At 52.2% G+C, this 18,685-nt stretch overlaps 5 protein-coding genes across 5 annotated transcripts; 3 read left to right on the top strand and 2 right to left on the bottom strand.

Moving 5' to 3' along the window:
- The first annotated feature begins 1,081 nt into the window (after window positions 1-1,081).
- BZA70DRAFT_191146 (sugar transporter) lies at window positions 1,082-2,950 on the top strand. The gene is made up of 2 exons (XM_064910034.1): window positions 1,082-1,725; window positions 1,781-2,950. The coding sequence occupies exons 1-2, from the start codon at window positions 1,175-1,177 to the stop codon at window positions 2,856-2,858; spliced, it is 1,629 nt and encodes a 542-aa protein (XP_064767419.1). The 5' UTR covers window positions 1,082-1,174; the 3' UTR covers window positions 2,859-2,950.
- Window positions 2,951-4,219: 1,269 nt separating this feature from the next.
- On the top strand, window positions 4,220-6,320 carry BZA70DRAFT_280627 (general substrate transporter). Its single transcript, XM_064912995.1, has 3 exons — window positions 4,220-4,589; window positions 4,649-5,103; window positions 5,163-6,320. Exons 1-3 carry the CDS (start codon window positions 4,497-4,499, stop codon window positions 6,229-6,231), a joined length of 1,617 nt encoding a protein of 538 aa, XP_064767418.1. The 5' UTR covers window positions 4,220-4,496; the 3' UTR covers window positions 6,232-6,320.
- A 2,919-nt stretch (window positions 6,321-9,239) lies between these two features.
- Window positions 9,240-11,609, bottom strand: BZA70DRAFT_258645 (putative iron transport multicopper oxidase precursor). Its single transcript, XM_064910845.1, has 2 exons — window positions 10,757-11,609; window positions 9,240-10,703 (listed from the first exon to the last, which is right to left on the bottom strand). The coding sequence occupies exons 1-2, from the start codon at window positions 11,310-11,312 to the stop codon at window positions 9,451-9,453; spliced, it is 1,809 nt and encodes a 602-aa protein (XP_064767417.1). The 5' UTR covers window positions 11,313-11,609; the 3' UTR covers window positions 9,240-9,450.
- A 1,750-nt stretch (window positions 11,610-13,359) lies between these two features.
- Window positions 13,360-15,579, bottom strand: BZA70DRAFT_296164 (putative iron transport multicopper oxidase precursor). The gene is made up of 2 exons (XM_064914515.1): window positions 14,938-15,579; window positions 13,360-14,880 (listed from the first exon to the last, which is right to left on the bottom strand). Exons 1-2 carry the CDS (start codon window positions 15,491-15,493, stop codon window positions 13,634-13,636), a joined length of 1,803 nt encoding a protein of 600 aa, XP_064767416.1. The 5' UTR covers window positions 15,494-15,579; the 3' UTR covers window positions 13,360-13,633.
- A 1,012-nt stretch (window positions 15,580-16,591) lies between these two features.
- On the top strand, window positions 16,592-18,130 carry BZA70DRAFT_190923 (iron permease FTR1/Fip1/EfeU). The gene is made up of 2 exons (XM_064910033.1): window positions 16,592-16,825; window positions 16,899-18,130. Exons 1-2 carry the CDS (start codon window positions 16,788-16,790, stop codon window positions 17,950-17,952), a joined length of 1,092 nt encoding a protein of 363 aa, XP_064767415.1. The 5' UTR covers window positions 16,592-16,787; the 3' UTR covers window positions 17,953-18,130.
- The last annotated feature ends 555 nt before the right edge of the window (window positions 18,131-18,685 follow it).

The following is an 18,685-nucleotide window of genomic DNA, read 5'->3' as shown; positions in this document are numbered from 1 at the left end:
GAGACGGAGGGAGGGTCGGCAATCGGCTAGCTGTCGAGCTACTGCCGCTCCGGAGATGGGGATGGTGAGGAACCAACCCGGCCTTCGAGTTCTGCATTACTACGTGGCAGTCGTGTTATGTTATTCTAAAGACACGAGTGGTATTCTAGATCAGCCTCTATTCTTGATCGTGATGGCTGCCATGCGAGCACTCTAGATCAGCTGCCTGACAGGCAGATAGACAGCTTCGACAGGCTGTTCAGCAGGTTCTCTGCGCGAGCATCCGAATCAGCGAAAGAGGAAAGAAAGAGAGTCACGGCCGGGAGAGAGTTCTTCCATGACCCGCAACCGTTGCAGTCCTGCTCTGCTGCCGTTGCGCTGCTGCAGTGCTGTCTGCGCAAGAAGACTACGCCGCTTCCAAGACCAGACCAAGAAACACTCTTCCGATAGTAAGAAATGAGAAACAGGGAACGCAAAACATAAGCTTGCTGAACTTGGCAAGAGCATGGCTGTAACGTGGCCAAGCGGTGCCGTCAGGTCCCACCTGGTCGTTCTCGCGCACACCTTCCGCTTCCTGTGTCTGTTCGGCAGTCTGAATATAATGAACATTATGAACATAATGAACCTCAAGGGTCATGTCAAGCTCAGAGCACAATAGAGAATACCGCACTTTGTTCTCGATGGCAGATGGGTATTAAAGCGACAGCTGGAGATGAGCAGCGCGCAGTGTTTACCTGCCCCGCTTCCTCCGTTCTCCGGTGGCGAGGGCGGTGCCGACACTCCGCGAAGTATGCATCATGTGCCAAGCAAACGACGCAAACAACGGGTTAGAAACGGAGCCGGCGGGGGCCTTGCGACCGTTGCAGCAAAAGCGGCCGCGAAGTAGGCGGATTTCCCCACGGGGAAGGTTAGAGTTGCACAATGGCGGACCCGGGCACAGAATACCCCGCAAAAATGATCCGGGTGCGGCTGCCTGACGAACAAAGGTGCCCCTACCCACCCCGCCATTGCCCTCCTGCTCTCGAGTATGCGACGGACGCGATGGGTATAAATAGCTGACGTCCGCGACGTCCTCTGGGCCCCGTATCTCCTGCTCGTAGACGAGAACAAGACAAATCCCTACGACTCTCATCCATCATGTCGGCCAACGAAGAAAACTTGAGCCAGGAGCAGATTGACAAGATCCGAAAGGACTATGCGCTCACCGTCGGCGACGAGCTCGCTGCTGTACGTTTTCCTTCTCTCATGCTGTACTGCTCCTAGTGCCCTGCTAACTCCTCCAACCATCCAGATCCTCCCCATCTCCACCAAGCCATGGTACCGCCAGCCCCACCTCGTCAAGCTCAACCTGCACCTCTTTGCCTGCATGTGCTACTCCTCCGCCACCGGCTACGACAGTTCGCTCATGAACGGTCTGCAGTCGCTCGAGCTCTGGCAGGTGTTTATGGACCACCCCACCGGCGGCTGGCGTGGATTCATCAACGCCATCAACATCATCGGTGGTCTCTTGGGTCTTTCGACCGTCGGTTACTTCACCGAGCGCTTCGGTCGTAAGGTGCCCTTGGTGTTTTCGATCACGTGTATTTCTTTGGGCGCTGGTCTTGGTGCTGGCGCGAAGAACCCGGCGATGTTTATCATGGGTCGTTTCTTTGTCGGTCTTGGTGCTTCGTATATTCTTGGTGCTCCTCTTACCATTGCTGAGCTTGCCTACCCTACTCATCGTGGTCGCGCTACCTCGCTGTACAAGTATGTGTTCTCATCTTTTTATGACATGAGAACTTCTTAGCTAACTTTGATATAGCTGCTGCTACTACCTTGGCTCGCTGATTGCCGCCTGGGTTATCTACGGCACTCGTCATCTCAACGACTGGGCCTGGCGCACACCCACGCTCTTGCAGTGCGGCATTCCCTGTCTCCTTTTGATTCCCACCCTTCTGCTCCCCCAGTCCCCTCGTTGGTTGATTTCGCGTGGCCGTCACCAAGACGCGCGCGCTGTGCTCGTCAAGTACCATGCCGGCGGCGACGAGAGCTCTGTGCTTGTTGACTTTGAGATGGAGGAAATCAGCCGAACGCTCGAGCTCGAGAAGTACGCGGCCAAGAACGGTTCGTGGTCGCTGCTGTGGAAGACTCCTGGAAACCGACACCGGTTGTTTATCAGTATCACTCTCGGAGTTTTCGCGCAGTGGAACGGTGTCGGCGTTGTCAGTTACTACCTCTCGATCGTGCTCAACTCTGTCGGTATCACCTCTGTGACCAAGCAGACGCTGATCAACGGTTTCTTGCAACTCTGGAACTTGATCTGCGCCGTCTTTTCCGCGGTCGTGGTCGAGTCGGCTGGTCGCCGGCTGCTGTTTTTGACGTCGGGAGTCGGCATGTTTGTGTCGTATGTCTTCATCACTGCCTTGTCGGGATCTTTTGCAAACACGGGCAACAGCGCGACTGGAATCGCGATGATCCCGTTCTTGTTTATCTACTACGGTTTCTACGATATCGCATACACCCCGCTTCTGTTTGCTTACCCCGCCGAGATCTGGAACTACACCAACCGCGCGCGCGGCCTCGTCGTCGTCCAGGTGTCTACTTTCCTCGCCCTGATCTTCAACCTGTTTGTGAACTCGATCGCGCTCGAAAACATCCAGTGGAAGTACTACATCGTCTTCCTCGCCATTCTCGCGGGCGTCATCCTCACCACGTACTTTGGATACCCCGAGACCCGCGGCCACACGCTCGAGGAGATGTCGCGCGTGTTTGACAAGAACGAGCCGGTTGATGTCGAGGCGGAGCGCAGGGTGGAGGATATCTTGAACACGATGCATGATAAGGCGCAGGACGAGCATGCGGAGAAGACGGAGTCCGTGTTTGAGGGGGGTGAGAAATAAAGACTAGATGTCGAGATCAGTCTATTTAATGGTTTCCTGGAATGGAGACGTTGTTTCGTTTATAGTATTAGCATGTTAGTTATAATTTTGGACAGTTTGTCAGTTGAATATGAAAATTGCCTGCAGCATAAACTAGTGTGTACGTCATGAGGGAACCCTGACTCGACCAGTTTTAGGAAATTCATGGAGAACGGAAATACTATTCCGATCGACTTTTACTTAATTTCTGGTTATTCAGCATTTTCTAAATATGGACTTCAGCGCAGATTGTGGTCGTTATGTAATCCCTCCATCGCTGGTTGCTACCCAGTCGCATCGTTACGCTGCAGTTCCGGAGTACGCTATCCGGTCATCCAAAAAGAAGAGAAGAAACAGAAGCGGCAGCATTTACATTCGCGGATAGCGGGATCTTTGTTTATTTATTATTTCTTCAAAGGGTTTGTATTGATAATATTAAAGACAGCGACAAGAGCTCGGCAGGGAGGAAGTTAAACTCAGACAAGAGGTCGTCGCTAAACAGCCAGGCTGCTTGGCGGGTATTGAAAGACGGCTTTGGCTTGACTGCTGGTCTAGCTGGAGTGGCAGCTGTGGTGTGGAAGGGGAGGTTGAGTAGGGCAGTGGAGCGTGTATGTGCGGAAGATTGGGAGGTGCTGGTTTGTAAGGAAGGTCAGAAGGGGGAGTGTGTTTACTTCGATCTTCGTCGGTGTATGGCTTTCGTTAGCAAGCACTCCAAATCAGCAGTCTGTCAGGTACTTCATCCTCTGTTACGTCAAATCAAAAACATCTCTACGTAACCGAGGGAATCAATAAAAGAGAACTATGGTAGGAAGACAGCTCTCCATTCCAACTCTGAACTATACACGATGCTGCCGTTGCTCTGCTTCTCTGCTGCCCGATCTTTTGCGCGAGAAGATTACGCCGAGCATAAAGCAAGACAAAGACGCTCTTCCAATAGCCAGGGACAAAATAATAAACATAAATTTGCAGAAAGTCGTGAGAATATGACTTCAGCATAGTTGAGCGGTGTTTGTCAGGGTTTAGCCTGTTGTTCCAGAGCGAGTCCTTTGCTTCTTGATCTCTCGCTGAGCAGAGCGCGAGAGACTTCCAGCATTTCAGAGTACGATAGTAACACTATTTACTTTCTCTGAATGTTAGTCATGATTAGAAAGAGACAGCTGTAGATGAGCAACGCTCACGAGACCCCGCTTCCTCTGATCACCAGCATCGAGGCTTACGCGCTGTAAAAGCATGCACGACGACGGCCCGACACTCCGGCCGACACTCCCCGAAGCACGCATCATGTGCCATCAACACGGGTTAGAAAAATTAGAAACTTGAGCGATCGCAGAAGTAAAAAGAACAGCAAAGGGCGAGGTTCACCACGGGGAAGGAACAAAGACGGACCCGGACGCGATACCCCGCAAAATTGATCGTTGTGCGGCTCGGATGAGCAGAGGTCGCGATCCAACGATGAAGGTGCGCGATCGTGGGCTTTTGGACAGGTCATGCTGGGTAGATATACGACGGCGAGGATGAGTATAAATATCAGGCGTCTGGGACGTCTTGGTGTTCTGTATCTTTTGCTCGTGCAAGTGGACAGAGAGAACAGGCACTACGACACTACATCGAGTATAAAGCATGTCGACCCCTGAAGAGACAGCCATGAGTCAGGAACAGATCGAGAAGATCAGGAAGGAGTATGCGCTCATTGTCGGCGACGAGCTTGCAGCTGTATGTACTGCTTTACTACTGACTTCTACTAAATACTTGCTAACTTCTCTACTCTGCAGATCCTCCCTATCCAAACCAAGCCATGGTATCGCGAACCCCACCTCATCAAGCTCAATCTTTTCCTCGTCGCCTGTATGTGCTACTCCTCCGCCACAGGCTTTGACAGCTCGATGATGAACGGTCTGCAGTCTCTCGACAGCTGGCAGGAGTTCATGAACTACCCGACCGGCGGCTGGCGCGGCTTCATCAACGCGATCAACATCATCGGCGGCTTTATAGGTCTGTGCACCGTCGGCTACGTTACCGAGCGATTCGGACGCAAGGCGCCGATGATTGTGTCAACGATGGGCGTCGCTTTGGGCGCGGGACTCAGTGCGGGCGCGAAGAATCCGGCGATGTTTATCATGGGCAGGTTCGTTGTCGGTCTTAGTGGGTCGTATATCCTTGGTGCTCCTCTTACCATTGCCGAGCTCGCTTATCCCACTCATCGCGGTCGTGCTACCTCGCTTTTCAAGTGTGTTTTTTCCTGATGCTTTTATGATTTAGAAACTCATGAGCTAACTTTGATTATAGCTGCTTCTACTACGTCGGCTCATTGATCGCGGCCTGGGTTACCTACGGCACGCGCCATCTAGACAGCTGGTCCTGGCGCACGCCCACGCTTCTGCAGTGCGGAATCCCCGTTCTCCTCCTGATCCCGACGATTTTACTTCCGCAGTCGCCTCGTTGGCTGATTTCACGTGGCCGGTACTCCGAGGCGCGCGCCGTGCTCACAAAGTACCACGCCGGGGGCGACGCAAGCTCTGTGCTTGTTGATTTTGAGATGGAGGAGATTAGTCGGACGCTGGAGCTCGAGAAGTACGCGGCTAAGAATGGATCGTGGTCGTTGTTGTGGAAGACGCCTGGGAATCGACACCGGTTGTTTATCAGTATCACTCTCGGCGTGTTTGCGCAGTGGAACGGCGTCGGCGTGGTTAGTTATTACCTCTCGATCGTGCTCAACTCTGTCGGCATCACCTCTGTGACCAAGCAGACGCTGATAAATGGCTTTTTGCAACTCTGGAACTTGATCTGCGCCGTGTTTGCCGCGTTTGTAGTTGATTACGCTGGTCGCCGGCTGCTGTTTCTGACGTCTGGAGTCGGCATGTTGCTATCGTACGTCTTCATCACTGCCTTGTCGGGCTCGTTTGCAAACACGGGCAACAGCGCGACTGGAATCGCGATGATTCCGTTCTTGTTTATCTACTACGGATTCTACGATATCGCGTACACGCCGCTCATCATCGCCTACCCCGCCGAAATCTGGAACTACACCAACCGTGCGCGCGGCCTCGTCGTCGTCCAGGTATCTACTTTCCTCGCCCTGATCTTCAACCTGTTTGTGAACTCGATCGCGCTCGAAAACATCCAGTGGAAGTACTACTTCATCTTCCTCGGGCTGCTCATCGGCATCATCATCACGACGTACTTTGGATACCCCGAGACGCGCGGACACACGCTCGAGGAGATGGCGCGCGTGTTTGATAAGGATGAGGTGGTTGATGTTGAGGCTGAGCGGCAGGTTCGGGATATTTTGCGGACGATGCATGAGAAGGAGAAGAACGAGCACGCTGAGAGAGCGTCTGTGGCTGGGGAGAAGTAGGTATGATCTGGTTGTTGAGTTGTATCGCTAGTTATTATCAAGTAGTTTTAATCAGTCGAGTATAAAATTACCAAAAACGGAATCTGTAATGGTCACTTAGTTTATTACAATAGTGTGACGCTTGTGTACTAAGCATTCAGCGATCATTCCAAACTGCCGAAAGCGGAAATACATCCTCTCAAAAAAATTACATAACCTCACCTCAGACCACTTACTAACCCGCCCGACTGAGTCAAGTCGTGTAGTCGCATGACATGACAGGGTATAGTGGTGATAAGTAAGGTAAGGTAAGGAAAGTACCCGAGCGCGCCAGCAAGCCGGGTATGCAAAAAAAAAATAAAGTGTGGACGGAATAGGCAGTCGTCACATCCAATGCGGCTACAGGCAGTTTATTTTATATTTATTTGGATGATGGGATTCAGATGTGGATGATGTGTTAATGGTGAGAGGAGGGGATGGTGATTGGTTTATATGAAAAGAAGAAGAGGAGTGAGTGTGATGGAGGAGGAAGTACGAATAAAGCAGTCAGATGCTGTGAACAGAAGATGATCAGAAACTCACAGCGATGAGATAACATCCGCCCTCTCTCCGCTGCCGACAGCCGACAGCCGACTTCCGCACAACCTACCCCCATCTGATAAACGCAGAAAAAATTTTTGACAACGGAGGCGCACGTCCTCGGAAGCTAGGCGGAGGTGGTGCCACGGAGTTTGGGAGAAAGTTAACGAAAGGAGTAGGAGTGGGTCCTTTTCTCGGAGTCTGTCGGAGAAGAGCTGGAGCTAAGAGAGAGAGGGAGGAGGGAGAGGGAGAGGGAGAGGGAGAGGGAGGGAGAGTCACAAAGGTAAGGTAGCGAAAGATCGATCTAGAGCCAGGACGTGGTCTGTCCTCACTGCAGGTTTTTTTTCACTCTACGAAACGGTGTTTGGATCGGATAAGTCCGGTTGGACTTTTCTTTTTTTCTTTAGTTGTGAATGAGTAAATCAATGAATGAAAAACGGTTACGAGGACTTGGAAGCAAGAGGAGATAAAACGGGAAACCTGACGCAGTTTCTCCGGGCGCGCGAGAGATGTCATGTCATGTCAGCCATGCGGTGCCTGGGCGTTGATGTTGATTCGTCGGGAGATAAGGGTTAGTAGTAGATAGAGCGGGAGTCTAGATGAAGTGTGAAAAAAAGCGGAAGAGAGAGAGGGCGAAGAGGATGGCGGCGGCGGCGGGTGATTAGGTTAGATTATCGGAAGAAGCACCACACCACATGTTTAGTGGCGTCTACTTGTTTTGACTCTTGGATGGTGAAGAAGGCACGCGGTGGTGTTCAGCCACGGGCTCTAGAACAGGGACTTGGAGAAGGCAATGGCGCCACTTGCTCGCTTTTGAAAAATAATGCGACGGCAGAGGCGAAAAAACCCGAGAGCAAGCAGAGGAAGATGACGATTGGGATGGGATGGGAAGACAAGAGCTCGGTTGATGGGAAGTCTAAATGCACCCAAGAGTAATATGGATCTCGACACGGTGCCGAGACAAAAGACGAGGAGAGGAAGGAGAGAGCAGAACAGCGGCTGCTGAGCAGAGAAAACTTTGCAAGTCGAGCGCTGGAAATCTGGCGAACGGCGGTTTTGAGTTTTGGAAAGTAGCTGGTTTGTTGCCCTAAACACGGGGCAGGACAGCAATGCGAAAGCCGCTGTGTTGGTGATTGTGTTGCTGCTCACAGTGTTGTTGATGATATTTATAATAACTGGATAGTTGGCTACGCTACTCATTGCAGGTAAATCATTCAGTAGACAGTCGTCGTCGTTGCACCTCCACCGCGTCAACGGCTACGCATCCGCAAAGACACGAGGGCAACCACCCACTATAACCCACCCCCATCGAATAAATGAACGATGCGAAAAAAAAAAACAGATGAAAGGAAATCCGAAGACGAGGAAGCATATTTCAGAAAGTCGCCTAGACCATTTGCCCTCCACGTCAACGTCGTCCACGTAGTGCTGGGGTGCTGTTCAAGTCCGACGAGGGACTGGTTTGACTTTCCTACTGTACTTGTTTGACAGAACAGACAGACGTCTGTGAATCTACATCTACAGACAGAATAGAAACCTGTCACATCCACGCATCATCCCTCACAGACAGAACGAAAAAGACACGAACAATCAACAGAGTGATAGTTATAAATCCTCTGCATATCAGATTGCAAGAATTTTCTTATTTTGAATTTTGCGTTTGCTTTGCTTCCTCCTGTTTGATTATCTGATCCCCAATCTCCGTTAGCGGTCCAGCCCTCATCTTCCGGCCAACTTTATTTTCGGGCAGGCTTTTCCTCCGCTTGCATGCATGCATGCGTGCGTGCTCGTTCATTCGTATATAATGAAACATAAGGGGAGATAAAGGAGAGGCTAAAGCGAGTTATTCATGCGGATGCATTCATATATTCTTTATATAACAAAATCTCGAAACATCTTTCAAAAGACACTGAAAAAATTTACACTCAATCAGATAAACCAAAAACACACAGACACCCAACACCCAACACTCTATCCCCCTCCATCCACCCACTCTAACCCAAAACACAGGCCCAGTAGAAACTTTTTCCCTTTCCCTCCGCTTTCCTTGAAATCTGGAGCGATCCGAGAGGCGAGAAAACAGACAAGAAAAGCCGCGGTGGTCTCGATGGGCTGGACGCTCTGCACGCGCGCATGCATGCTCTTCCGACCTACCCAACCGCCCTACGGTCCGGTATCGGCATAGTCTGTCTTGTTCTTCTTCTCCTCGTTCTCTTAGCTTCTTTCTTCTCCCGGGCATTTGCTTGGTTGGTCATCTGTCGACGACGACTCACTCGTTATAGTTTCGGGGCGTAATTTCGTTTACCGTCGCAACATCCGAGGCAAAACAAAATTCTAAACTACTGACAATCCTGTCAAAAGATCTGCTGAATCCCCCCCATCTTTTTCATTTTCACCTGAGATGAATTCGCCGGCATCATGCCGAGCAATCGTCATCGCCTTCATACATAGTTTAGTTGGTTGTGATTAATAATATTATACTCTGGATATGAACAAATCGTCATTAACAAATAGAAAGAGAAAAAGATAGAGAAAAGAACCAAGTTTTACGGAGTAGCAAACTAGCCATTAAAAAACCAGAAAAGAATTATGAATTACAGAAAAAAAAGAAAACGCTCAGAAACAATGGTGTACACGAGGCAAAAAAAAAAAAGAGAGAGTCTACTTGGACTCACCGCTCTCGTCATCGAGCGGGATCTCTCCCATCACCTGCGCGACCTCATGCTCCGTCGTCTTGAGCTCAGACATACCGTACCAGGTAATGAAGCCCATGCCCAAGAACGCCGACACGCACGAAAACACCATCGCGACGATTCCGCGCGCCGTGAATCCCGCCGGGAGCGGGTCCGGCTGCACGGCCTCGCCGGTCAGATCAAAGTAGTTTTCTGTGTTTGCGGCAGCGTTGCCCTCGTACGAGTATCCGCCGGCCTTGCAGGCCGCCCAGTGGTCGTCGGGGATCGTGATCCGTTCTCTGATTTCGGTGGGGGCCTCGATCAAGGTCATTGCGAGACCTTGCTCCAAATGCCACTCGATATGGCAATGGAAGAACCAGACGCCCGGGTTGTTGGCCTTGAAGCGGATGACAAAGTAGCCGTTAGGACGCAGGTAGAGCGTGTCTCTGCGCATCGGGTACTCGTTGATGATGCCCGGGTTCGAGGCGTCGTAGGTGATGAAGTCGTCGTCCGAGTCCGACGCGTTCGACCGCTCGATGACCTGGAACGCGTGACCGTGGAGATGGAAAGGATGGGTACCGGTATCGCCGTTGTTGAGCACGATCTCGACAACGTCGCCGTACTCGAGCACGTGTGCGTTCGTGTTCGAGCCATAGATCCACGCGTTCGTCGACTCGTTCTCGGGCGCGGACATGACGGTCATGAGGGTGGGAACCTTGGGCGCCACATAGGTCTCGTTGCTGAAGAACGCGTAGTTGGCGCCGTCGCCCAAGTTGTCCATGATAACCGTGGCGGTGATGGTGGTATCGGCTTCCCAGGGCTCCTCCTTCTCGAGCGGGACGAGGTAGAAGTCGTCGTAGAAGTCAAACTCGTCGATCACCGCCGCGTCCGGGAAGTCTGCGTCCTCGTCGTAGGTGAGCCAGCCGGTGGTGTTGTACTGCAGCGTGTCGGGCAGGTTGTCGAGCATGTTGAGGTCAAACGAAATCATGAACGGGAAGTTCTCGTCGGTGGTGTTCTTGGTCGTCAGCAGGATCGTGTAGCGCTGCGCAACGGTCACGTACAGCATCGACGCCTTCTGGTTCTCGACGTAGATTCCGTCGACCTCGACGATCTCAAAGTCGTGGCCTTCGAACCAAATGTACTGAGATACGAAACCACCAATGTTGATGATTCGCAGCTTGTAGGTGGTGTTGGGCTCCACCTTCCACTTGACGTTCTGGGTGTCGTTCATGAGACCAGCGTCTACAAAAAGTTAGCATCAGTGCACTTGACTGCAGACAAGAGGATATACATACCAGGAATGGGCTCGGCACCAGTGGGGTTTCTAAGAGTCAAGAACTCGTTCTTGACAAGGTAGAATGCATCGTCGTGGTACCAGTCAGACAAGGTCAAGTAAACATCCTCATCGTAATCCCAAGGCTCATCAGGATCCTTGACGATAAGCGGACCTCTGAAGCCGTTGACGTACTGCGCCTTGTAATGCGAATGGTACCAGTACGAACCGACCTGGTCGACGGTGAAGTTGTAGATGAAGTTCGAGCCCGAGGGAACAGGGCACTGGGTGACAAAGACGGGGCCGTCCATCTCGTTTGTGCCGTTCTGGTACATGCCGTGGAAATGGATGGAGGCCGGCTGGTCGAGCTTGTTTGTCATGTTGACAATCAGACGGTCGCCTTTCTCGACGACGATCGGTGGGGGAGGCCAGGCGCCGTTGACGCCGACGACGTCGCGCTCGTAGAGGTCGTCGGGGTTGGCGGTGACGGTGCTGACGACCCAGTCGTACTGGACGGTCTTTGCAGCGACGGAGGCGGCCGCGGTGGCAGCGCCGAGGAGGATGGTCGAGAGACGCATGGTGTGTGTGAGGGAGGGGGATGGAGAGAGGGAGGGAGGGAGGGAGAAAAACGAACAAAGGCAGAACGCGGAATAGATATATGTCGTGAGGAGAGCCGGGAAGGTGGTCAGTGTTCTTGCGAGGGTTTGGTCAATAGGAAGAGGCCAGGCCTGGCGATGGAAAGATTAACTCTGGTACTCAGACTAAGGACCAGCGGTAGCACTGCTCGTAGCCAGCGCGGGTGGAAGACCTGCGACGAATTAACTCTGCGCGCAAAAGTAATCAGATGGGCCGCGCTCCGCAAACCTTGTTTTTTTTTTTCTTCCGGCACTGCCTACTGTTCTCTGCTGTCTACTGACTATTATCCTGGTCTATCAGGCAGTTCTTTCCAGCGTGCTGTGACCGCGGAGCAGAGCATCCGGTCGAGCTCCATCTCGGCCGCCCAGCTCAGGGTGGAGTGCCAAGCCCGCCGCGGGTTTGATCTTCACTTCCACCCAGGCCAAGCCCTTGACCACCCATCCAACCACAACAAACCGACTTGGCTCCAAAAGCCAAGCCCAGAAGACCACCGGCCTGCCTGCTGTTCCTGCTGCTTATTACGCAGAGGCGAGGTGTCGGCAAATGCTTGGCTTGCCTGCCATTTCTTGGTATGCCATCATCACTTTTCTTCTCATCGCTCCCGCGCGCTCGCTCTCGTCCGGCCTGGTCCATCTGTTAACGATTTATCTGATAATCATTATCAGCGGCAGGCCGGGCGCAGAAACAGCAGCCAGTTCCGGTTACGGTTACTGCCTGCGGGTACGCGCTTCTGGTTACAAACAAATCAAAAATCCCGCAGTCTCGTTTGGGGTTAGTGTCTGGACGCTTTTGGACCTGCTCTTTCTCTGCCCTGTACCTGTCCTCCCCTCTCTGTCTCGATCGTGCTGTAGATGTAGTATTCTGCATATAGTCTTCAGAAAGAATATATAAAAGATGTATGCCGTAAAGAGAAAGAGAGGACGATTATCTGTTTATGCTCGCATCGGGGTCTTCGGACCGTGATTCTCGTTAGGCGGGTACCTCCAAACCCTATTCCCTCGTACTCCTCCTCCCGCTCAACCCACTCGCTCTCTCCTGCGGCATTATCTCTTCTCTCTCGCTCCCTGCCTCTCCCATCGCCGGGGCCCGTTTCGGGCAAAACCGCATTTTTCTGACCGAATTTTGCCCGCCTGTCTTTGTCCTGCCCCCGGTACGACGGGTGACATGTGCCAGCGTGGTCTCTATCCGCGTTTAAGCTGCCTGGCTGGCCCCTGACGAGATGACCTCGTGTCGATTTTGCGGGGTTTTCCCCTCCTGCTTTTCTTTATCTCTGCAGTTAGTGAGATTGTAGGGATTTGATTGAGCAGCGGGCGTTAGAGATGTGTGTGTGAATAACTTGTAATGTTCTAGTGTTCTGCAACTTTGCAGCGACAAAGAGTGCTTCCTCGTCGCTCTCTTAGTCGTCCTGCTTCTTCTCTAACAGCACATTCTCCTTCCTCCGTAAGACGCATTTTTTATAACTAACACCATCACCATCATCACCACCATAATCCAACCCCTCCTCTCCATCTCCATCCCCCATCCTCCTCCTCACATCCTCACCCTCCCTCTGACGAAGACTTTCTCAGGAGTCAAGCCGCACGTCGGGTTAGGTGAACTTAACTCTGCATCTCCCCTCGTTTTCAGGAGGTCTGCGTTCGACACGCCCTGCGGCTTCAGGAACCTAAACTCGCGAGGGTAATCCGTAACACCTGAAGTCCCTGCTACTCGCGCGGAGGTAGGCGAGGCAAGAGGATGAGTAGAGAAAGAGGGAGAGTGCGCGGAGATCTGTATGAGATGGGCTTGACGCTGCCGACGACGATGAGAGCCAAGTCTTTGAGATTTCTTGGGGGTGTGAACAGTTGGGCTTGGCACGCTTGGCATACTCCGCTACGCCTTGCAACTCCTGCTGTTCTACTTCACCACTTTTCTTCCTCTGCCGAGACTGACTTGCTACTACTTTGATTTTCTTTTATAAAGACTACTTGATGAGATATAATATAAAACCAACCGATATATTAGCTATTAAAGAGAAAATTTAAAGAATGAAGCACTGATAATAAAACAATATTACAAGTAGCTCGGGCTAACAAAGCACTCAACCCAGCTCGATAAAAAAAATATAAAAAAAAGGGGGTGAATTCATTAAAGTGAATTTCGTCAGAAAGACTATACTTGTAGCTCTCGAGAAAAAGGATAGAAGGATACACAAAACACAAAAACTACTGATTTAAAAGCAGCAGCAAATCAAACAATAAACAGAACATATCTATCTTTTCTCAGCTTACTTTGATCCGCTGCTCTCGTCATCAAGCGGGATCTCGCCCATGATCTCCGCGACCTGGTGCTCGGTAGTCTTGAGCTCCGAAAGACCGTACCAGGTGATGAACGCCATGCCCACAAAGGCAGCAATGCACGAAAACACCATCGCGACAACGCCCTTGGTCGTGAAGCCGGCGGGAAGTTCGACCGGCTGCACGGGCTCTCCCGTCAGGTCGGTCAGGTCGACGGTGTTGCCGGCCGCGTTTCCTTCGTACTCGTAGCCGCCGGCCTTGCACGCCGCGTAATGGTCTTCGGGGATGGTCCACTTCTGCATCTCGAGCGGCGCCTCGATGAGCGTCAGCGCGAGACCCTGCTCCAAATGCCACTCGATGTGACAGTGGAAGAACCAGACACCCGGGTTGTCGGCCTTGAAGCGAATGACAAAGTATCCGTTTGGTCGGATGTAGACGGTGTCTCGGCGCATCGGGTACTCGTTGACAGTGCCCGGGTTGGACGAATCGTAGACGATGTAGTCGTCGTCCGACGCCGACGCTTCCGAGCGCTCAATCACCTGGAAGACGTGGCCGTGGAGATGGAAAGGATGCTTACCGGGATCGGCGTTGTTGAGCACGATCTCGACCACGTCGTTGTGCTCCAAGACGAAGGCGTTGGTGTTTGAACCGTAGATGGTCGCGTCGGTCGACTGGTTGCCGGACGACATGACGGTGTAGAGAGTGGGCACCTTGGGCGCGACGTAGGTGATGTCGTTGAAAAACGCGTAGTTGACACCATCGTCCAAGTTGTTCATCGAGACCGAGACAGTGATCGTGGTGTCGGGCTCGTAAGGAGTCTCCTTCTCAACGGGAACAAGCTCAAAGTCATCAAGGAAGACCCACTCGTCGATGACTGCGGCATCGGGGAAATCTCCGTCCTCGTCGTAGGTCAACCAGCCGGTGACGTTCCACATGAGATCGTCGGGAATAGTGTCAAGCATGTCGGTGTCGAACGAGGTCATGAACGGGTAGTTGGTGTCGGTCGAGTTCTTGGTCGTCAGCAGGATGGTATATCGCTGGGCGACGGTGACGTAGATACGGTCGGTCGTGTAGGGCTCGACGTAGATTCCGTCGACCTCGACGACGTCGAACTCGTGGCCCTCGAACCAGATGTACTGCGAGACAAGAGCACCGATGTTGATGATGCGGATCTTGTAGGTCGTGTTGGGCTCGACGAGGAACTTGTAGTCCTGGGTCTCGTTCAACAGTCCGTTGTCTAGGCTCTGTTAGTATTTCTGTCTTTGAATATGAAAACAAGAGGAAGAGTGCATACCAGGAATGGGCTCGGATCCGGTAGGGTTGGCGAGGGTCAAGAACTTGTTCTTCAACAACCACGGAGCAGAGTCATGGTAGTAATCAGCGACGGTGAGGTAGGTGTCGACATCGTAGTCGTCCGCGAACGGCTCATCAGGGTCGTAGACGATGAAGGGCGCGCGGAAACCGTCGGGGTACTGCGCCGTGTAATGCGAGTGGTACCAGTAAGTACCAGGCTGGTCGACGGTGAAGTTGTAGATGAAGTTCGAGCCATCAGGGATGGGGCACTGCGTGACGTGGACGGGGCCGTCCATGTAGGCGGTGGTGTTTTGGTAGAGACCGTGGAAATGGATCGAGGTGGGCTCGCCGAGGTTGTTGGTGACGTTGACGATCACTCGGTCGTAGATGTCACACTCGATAACGGGCGGCGGCCAGACTCCATTGACGCCAATCAGCTTGCGCTCGTAGGCGTTGTCGGGGTTGGCGTCGACCCATTCGATTGTCATGTCATACTGGACTGTTTTGGCGAGGACGCCGGAGACGGCAGCGAGGGCGGCTACCAGAGAGAAGCGCATGGCTGGGGAAGGTGGGAGGAGGGATGGAGGGATGGAGAGAGACAGAGGATGAGGAGGAAGAGGAGGAGGAAGAAGAGGAAGACGGGTGGGAGGCAGAGACCATATGAAGGCAAGGAAAGAGAGAAGCCCAAGGCCGGGACAGGCCGCCGTCGCGAGCGGGCGCGAGCAAAGAGTCGCGCGACACGGTGAGTCGTGCGGCTCATTAACAAATACAGTTTTAAACAGGGAAAAAGCAAAGAGACGAGTTGGCAGAGCTTAAACGGCGGTTTTGCATCAGATAAGGCCGGGATCGGTCTAGGCCCGGTCTTGGCTCTGCCGCTGTCAGTGCACCCTCTGCTTGCTTCCGACCAGGCTCCCGACGGGCCGGAGCAGTCCAGACGTGAGGGAGATGCAGTGAGAAGAGGTGATATGTGTGTTGTTGTGAAAGAGCAGAGGTGGTTTATTAAGAAAAACTACTGTCACAAGTGAATCTACAAAGAAGCAAGCAAGCAAGCAAGCAAGCAAGCAAGCAAGCAAGCAAGCAAGCAAGCAAACAAACAAAATAAAAAAACAAAAACAAAAACACAAACAAACCAGCGCCAAGCAGTCGTCCGCCGCTGTCCGCAAACGGATGCTGGTTCCAGCAAACACGACGAGGAGGACAGCGCGCAGGCCCTGGGAGACCGGCCAAGATGACAAAAGACCAAGAAAAAGACAGGAGAGAGTTGCGGACGACAGGAAATAGAAGCGAGAAGGAGGAGATGAAGAGGAGTGACAGATTCCAGAATTGTAGAATGAAAACGAGAAGGTGGAAATAGTGAAAACAATGGATGGTGGTTAGCAAGTGGATTGCTCTTTGCTCTTCTACTGCTATGCCTTCTTCCCTGCCTCATGGACACAGCGACTATTCTCATCAATTCACGTTCATATTCTTATTCGCCGCATATATAATCATCACAAGCATCCTCATCTACACAAAAAAGCAGTAAATCCGAGCAAAGTGTAGCAACACCATCATCATCCCTCACACTCACTGCTCCCGGCGACCAAAGTCTAGACCTCATCCGTCCAAACTGCGATTTTGTCTTTTGCCCGTGTCGACCGTACCCCCGATTAAGGTTCCGATACCCCATCGCTCGCTCGCCCGCGCACCTCGCGCTCACGTTTTCTCACCCTCCCGCGCCCGCTCTCTGCCATCTCGGCTGCTCGCTGCGATGCCACTCGATCTTCCTCGGCGCTGCCTATAAGCTTCCCGTCCTCCTCCTCCCGTCTTTTCTCTCCTCCTCCTCCTCCCCCGCCCACTCACTCCCTCACAATGGCTAACAACGTCTTTGACGTCTCCGTCTTCTTCATGTATGTTCCTTCTCTCTATCACCCTCTACCTCCTCTCCTCTCTCTTTTCTCTCCCATACTAACACCTCCCCAGTGTCTTCCGAGAAACCCTCGAGGCCTCAATCATCATCTCCGTCCTTCTTGCTTTCCTCAAGCAAGGTGTTGGACGCTCATCCGAAGACCCCCTTCTCTACAAGCGTCTCGTCAAACATGTCTGGGTCGGTTCCGCAATCGGTTTATTCTGCTGTCTAGTCATCGGTGGTGCCTTCATCGGTACCTGGTACTCTCTCGGCAGAGATATCTGGGGCTCGGCCGAAGATATCTACGAAGGTGTCTTCTGTCTCATCGCGACCATCATCATCTCCATCATGGGTCTCGCCATGCTCCGTCTCAACAAGCTCAAGGAGAAGTGGCGCGTCAAAATCGCCGAGGCTCTCGAGGAGCGCAACCACTACGGCAAGGGCTGGTTCGGCCGCTTCTCGCGCAAGTACGCCATGGCTATCCTGCCTTTGATCACCATCTTGCGTGAAGGTGTCGAGGCCATCGTCTTCGTCGGTGGTGTCTCGCTTTCCTCCCCCGCCAAGGCTTTCCCTCTCCCCGTCATCTGCGGTCTTGCCGGTGGTATCCTCATCGGTTACCTTATGTACAAGGGTGGTGACTTTGTCAAGATCCAGTTCTTCCTCATCGTCGCTACCTGCTTCCTCTACCTCGTCGGCGCCGGTCTCTTCTCCAAGGCCGTCTGGTACCTCGAGTTCTACAAGTGGGTCCAGCTCGTCGGTGACGGCGCTGCCGAGTCCGGCACCGGTGCTGGTTCGTACGATATCCGCAAGTCCGTCTGGCACGTCAACTGCTGCGACCCCGAGAACGACGGTGGCTGGATGATCTTCAACGCCCTCTTTGGCTGGCAAAACTCTGCCACCTACGGCTCCGTCATCTCCTACAACATCTATTGGATCGCCGTCATGGTCGCCGTCTTGCTCTTCCTCTACAAGGAGAAGAACGGATACTACCCTGGCCTCAAGTCCTGGACTCTGAAGCGCGACGCGAAGAAGGTCGCCAAGCGCAGAGCAAAGATGGAGGCTCGTCGTGCTGAAGCCGCCGCTGCCGCCGGCGAGGAGTATGAGGAGACCAAGACCGCGTCGGTCTAAGCTGTCCGATAGTGATAGCTTATGGTCCTCATGTGTTTTTTTGTTTAGTTTTATACACCTTTTGATTTGTTTGTTGTAATGACTCCTATTTAATAATTAATCGGGTTGACACCTTTTCTTCTTCTTTATATCCTTTGCACTATACAGTAGCTCCTCTTATAATAACTATACCAATAACGTGAAGGTACTTGCAACGGCATATTATATCCACGGTTAGGGTTCCAAATGTGGTAGTTCATCAGATATCTGCTAAATCAAAGATATTGATCCATGTGGCTGTCAGACAGGCAGGATAGGCTATAGATGTACAGTTCTTACTGTCTCCATGTATAATATGGGCCTGATACAGCCTCTCGATGGGAGACCAAAGTATGAACAGAGACGAATGTACCTGTCAAGTACCAAACACCAAGCTCACCGCCGTCAAAAGCAATCCCAGAAACCAATCTTGCTTAAGCATATATTTAAGCATAAACAGACAAAGACAAGCACTTAATACAGACCCAATGTACCTGCGTCCCAGCACCAAGGCACGCGCATGTTTGCAAGCGAGAAGTAGCATGGACAGATATCTTGCTCGTCGTGTCGTCTTTCCTCAAATTTGCTCAAAAATCCGCTTGTCGAGCGCTTCTATTTCCTTGCCGTTCTTGTCGAAATCGCATTTTTGAATTACAGCACAGTACAGTACAGAGCAGAGCGTGAAAGAGACCAACCAGAGTATTGCAATTATTGA

Source organism: Myxozyma melibiosi (assembly GCF_037950935.1).
Source record: "Myxozyma melibiosi strain Phaff 52-87 chromosome Unknown BZA70scaffold_8, whole genome shotgun sequence".
Taxonomy (NCBI): Eukaryota; Fungi; Ascomycota; class Lipomycetes; order Lipomycetales; family Lipomycetaceae; genus Myxozyma; species Myxozyma melibiosi.
The sequence above is the reverse complement of the archived record's forward strand: the minus strand, read 5'-3'. Positions and strand labels throughout refer to the sequence as shown.

Bases quoted from the DNA above. Each gene is read 5' to 3' on its own strand.
- BZA70DRAFT_191146 (XM_064910034.1), top strand. From the start codon at position 1,175: ATGCGCTCACCGTCGGCGACGAGCTCGCTGCTGTACGTTTTCCTTCTC. The intron at 1,726-1,780 runs GTATGTGTTCTC...ACTTTGATATAG, and splicing joins CGCGCTACCTCGCTGTACAA to CTGCTGCTACTACCTTGGCT.
- BZA70DRAFT_280627 (XM_064912995.1), top strand. From the start codon at position 4,497: ATGTCGACCCCTGAAGAGACAGCCATGAGTCAGGAACAGATCGAGAAG. The intron at 4,590-4,648 runs GTATGTACTGCT...TCTACTCTGCAG, and splicing joins TCGGCGACGAGCTTGCAGCT to ATCCTCCCTATCCAAACCAA. The intron at 5,104-5,162 runs GTGTGTTTTTTC...CTTTGATTATAG, and splicing joins CGTGCTACCTCGCTTTTCAA to CTGCTTCTACTACGTCGGCT.
- BZA70DRAFT_258645 (XM_064910845.1), bottom strand. From the start codon at position 11,312: ATGCGTCTCTCGACCATCCTCCTCGGCGCTGCCACCGCGGCCGCCTCC. The intron at 10,704-10,756 runs GTATGTATATCC...AACTTTTTGTAG, and splicing joins TGGTGCCGAGCCCATTCCTG to ACGCTGGTCTCATGAACGAC.
- BZA70DRAFT_296164 (XM_064914515.1), bottom strand. From the start codon at position 15,493: ATGCGCTTCTCTCTGGTAGCCGCCCTCGCTGCCGTCTCCGGCGTCCTC. The intron at 14,881-14,937 runs GTATGCACTCTT...AACAGAGCCTAG, and splicing joins CGGATCCGAGCCCATTCCTG to ACAACGGACTGTTGAACGAG.
- BZA70DRAFT_190923 (XM_064910033.1), top strand. From the start codon at position 16,788: ATGGCTAACAACGTCTTTGACGTCTCCGTCTTCTTCAT. The intron at 16,826-16,898 runs GTATGTTCCTTC...ACACCTCCCCAG, and splicing joins GACGTCTCCGTCTTCTTCAT to TGTCTTCCGAGAAACCCTCG.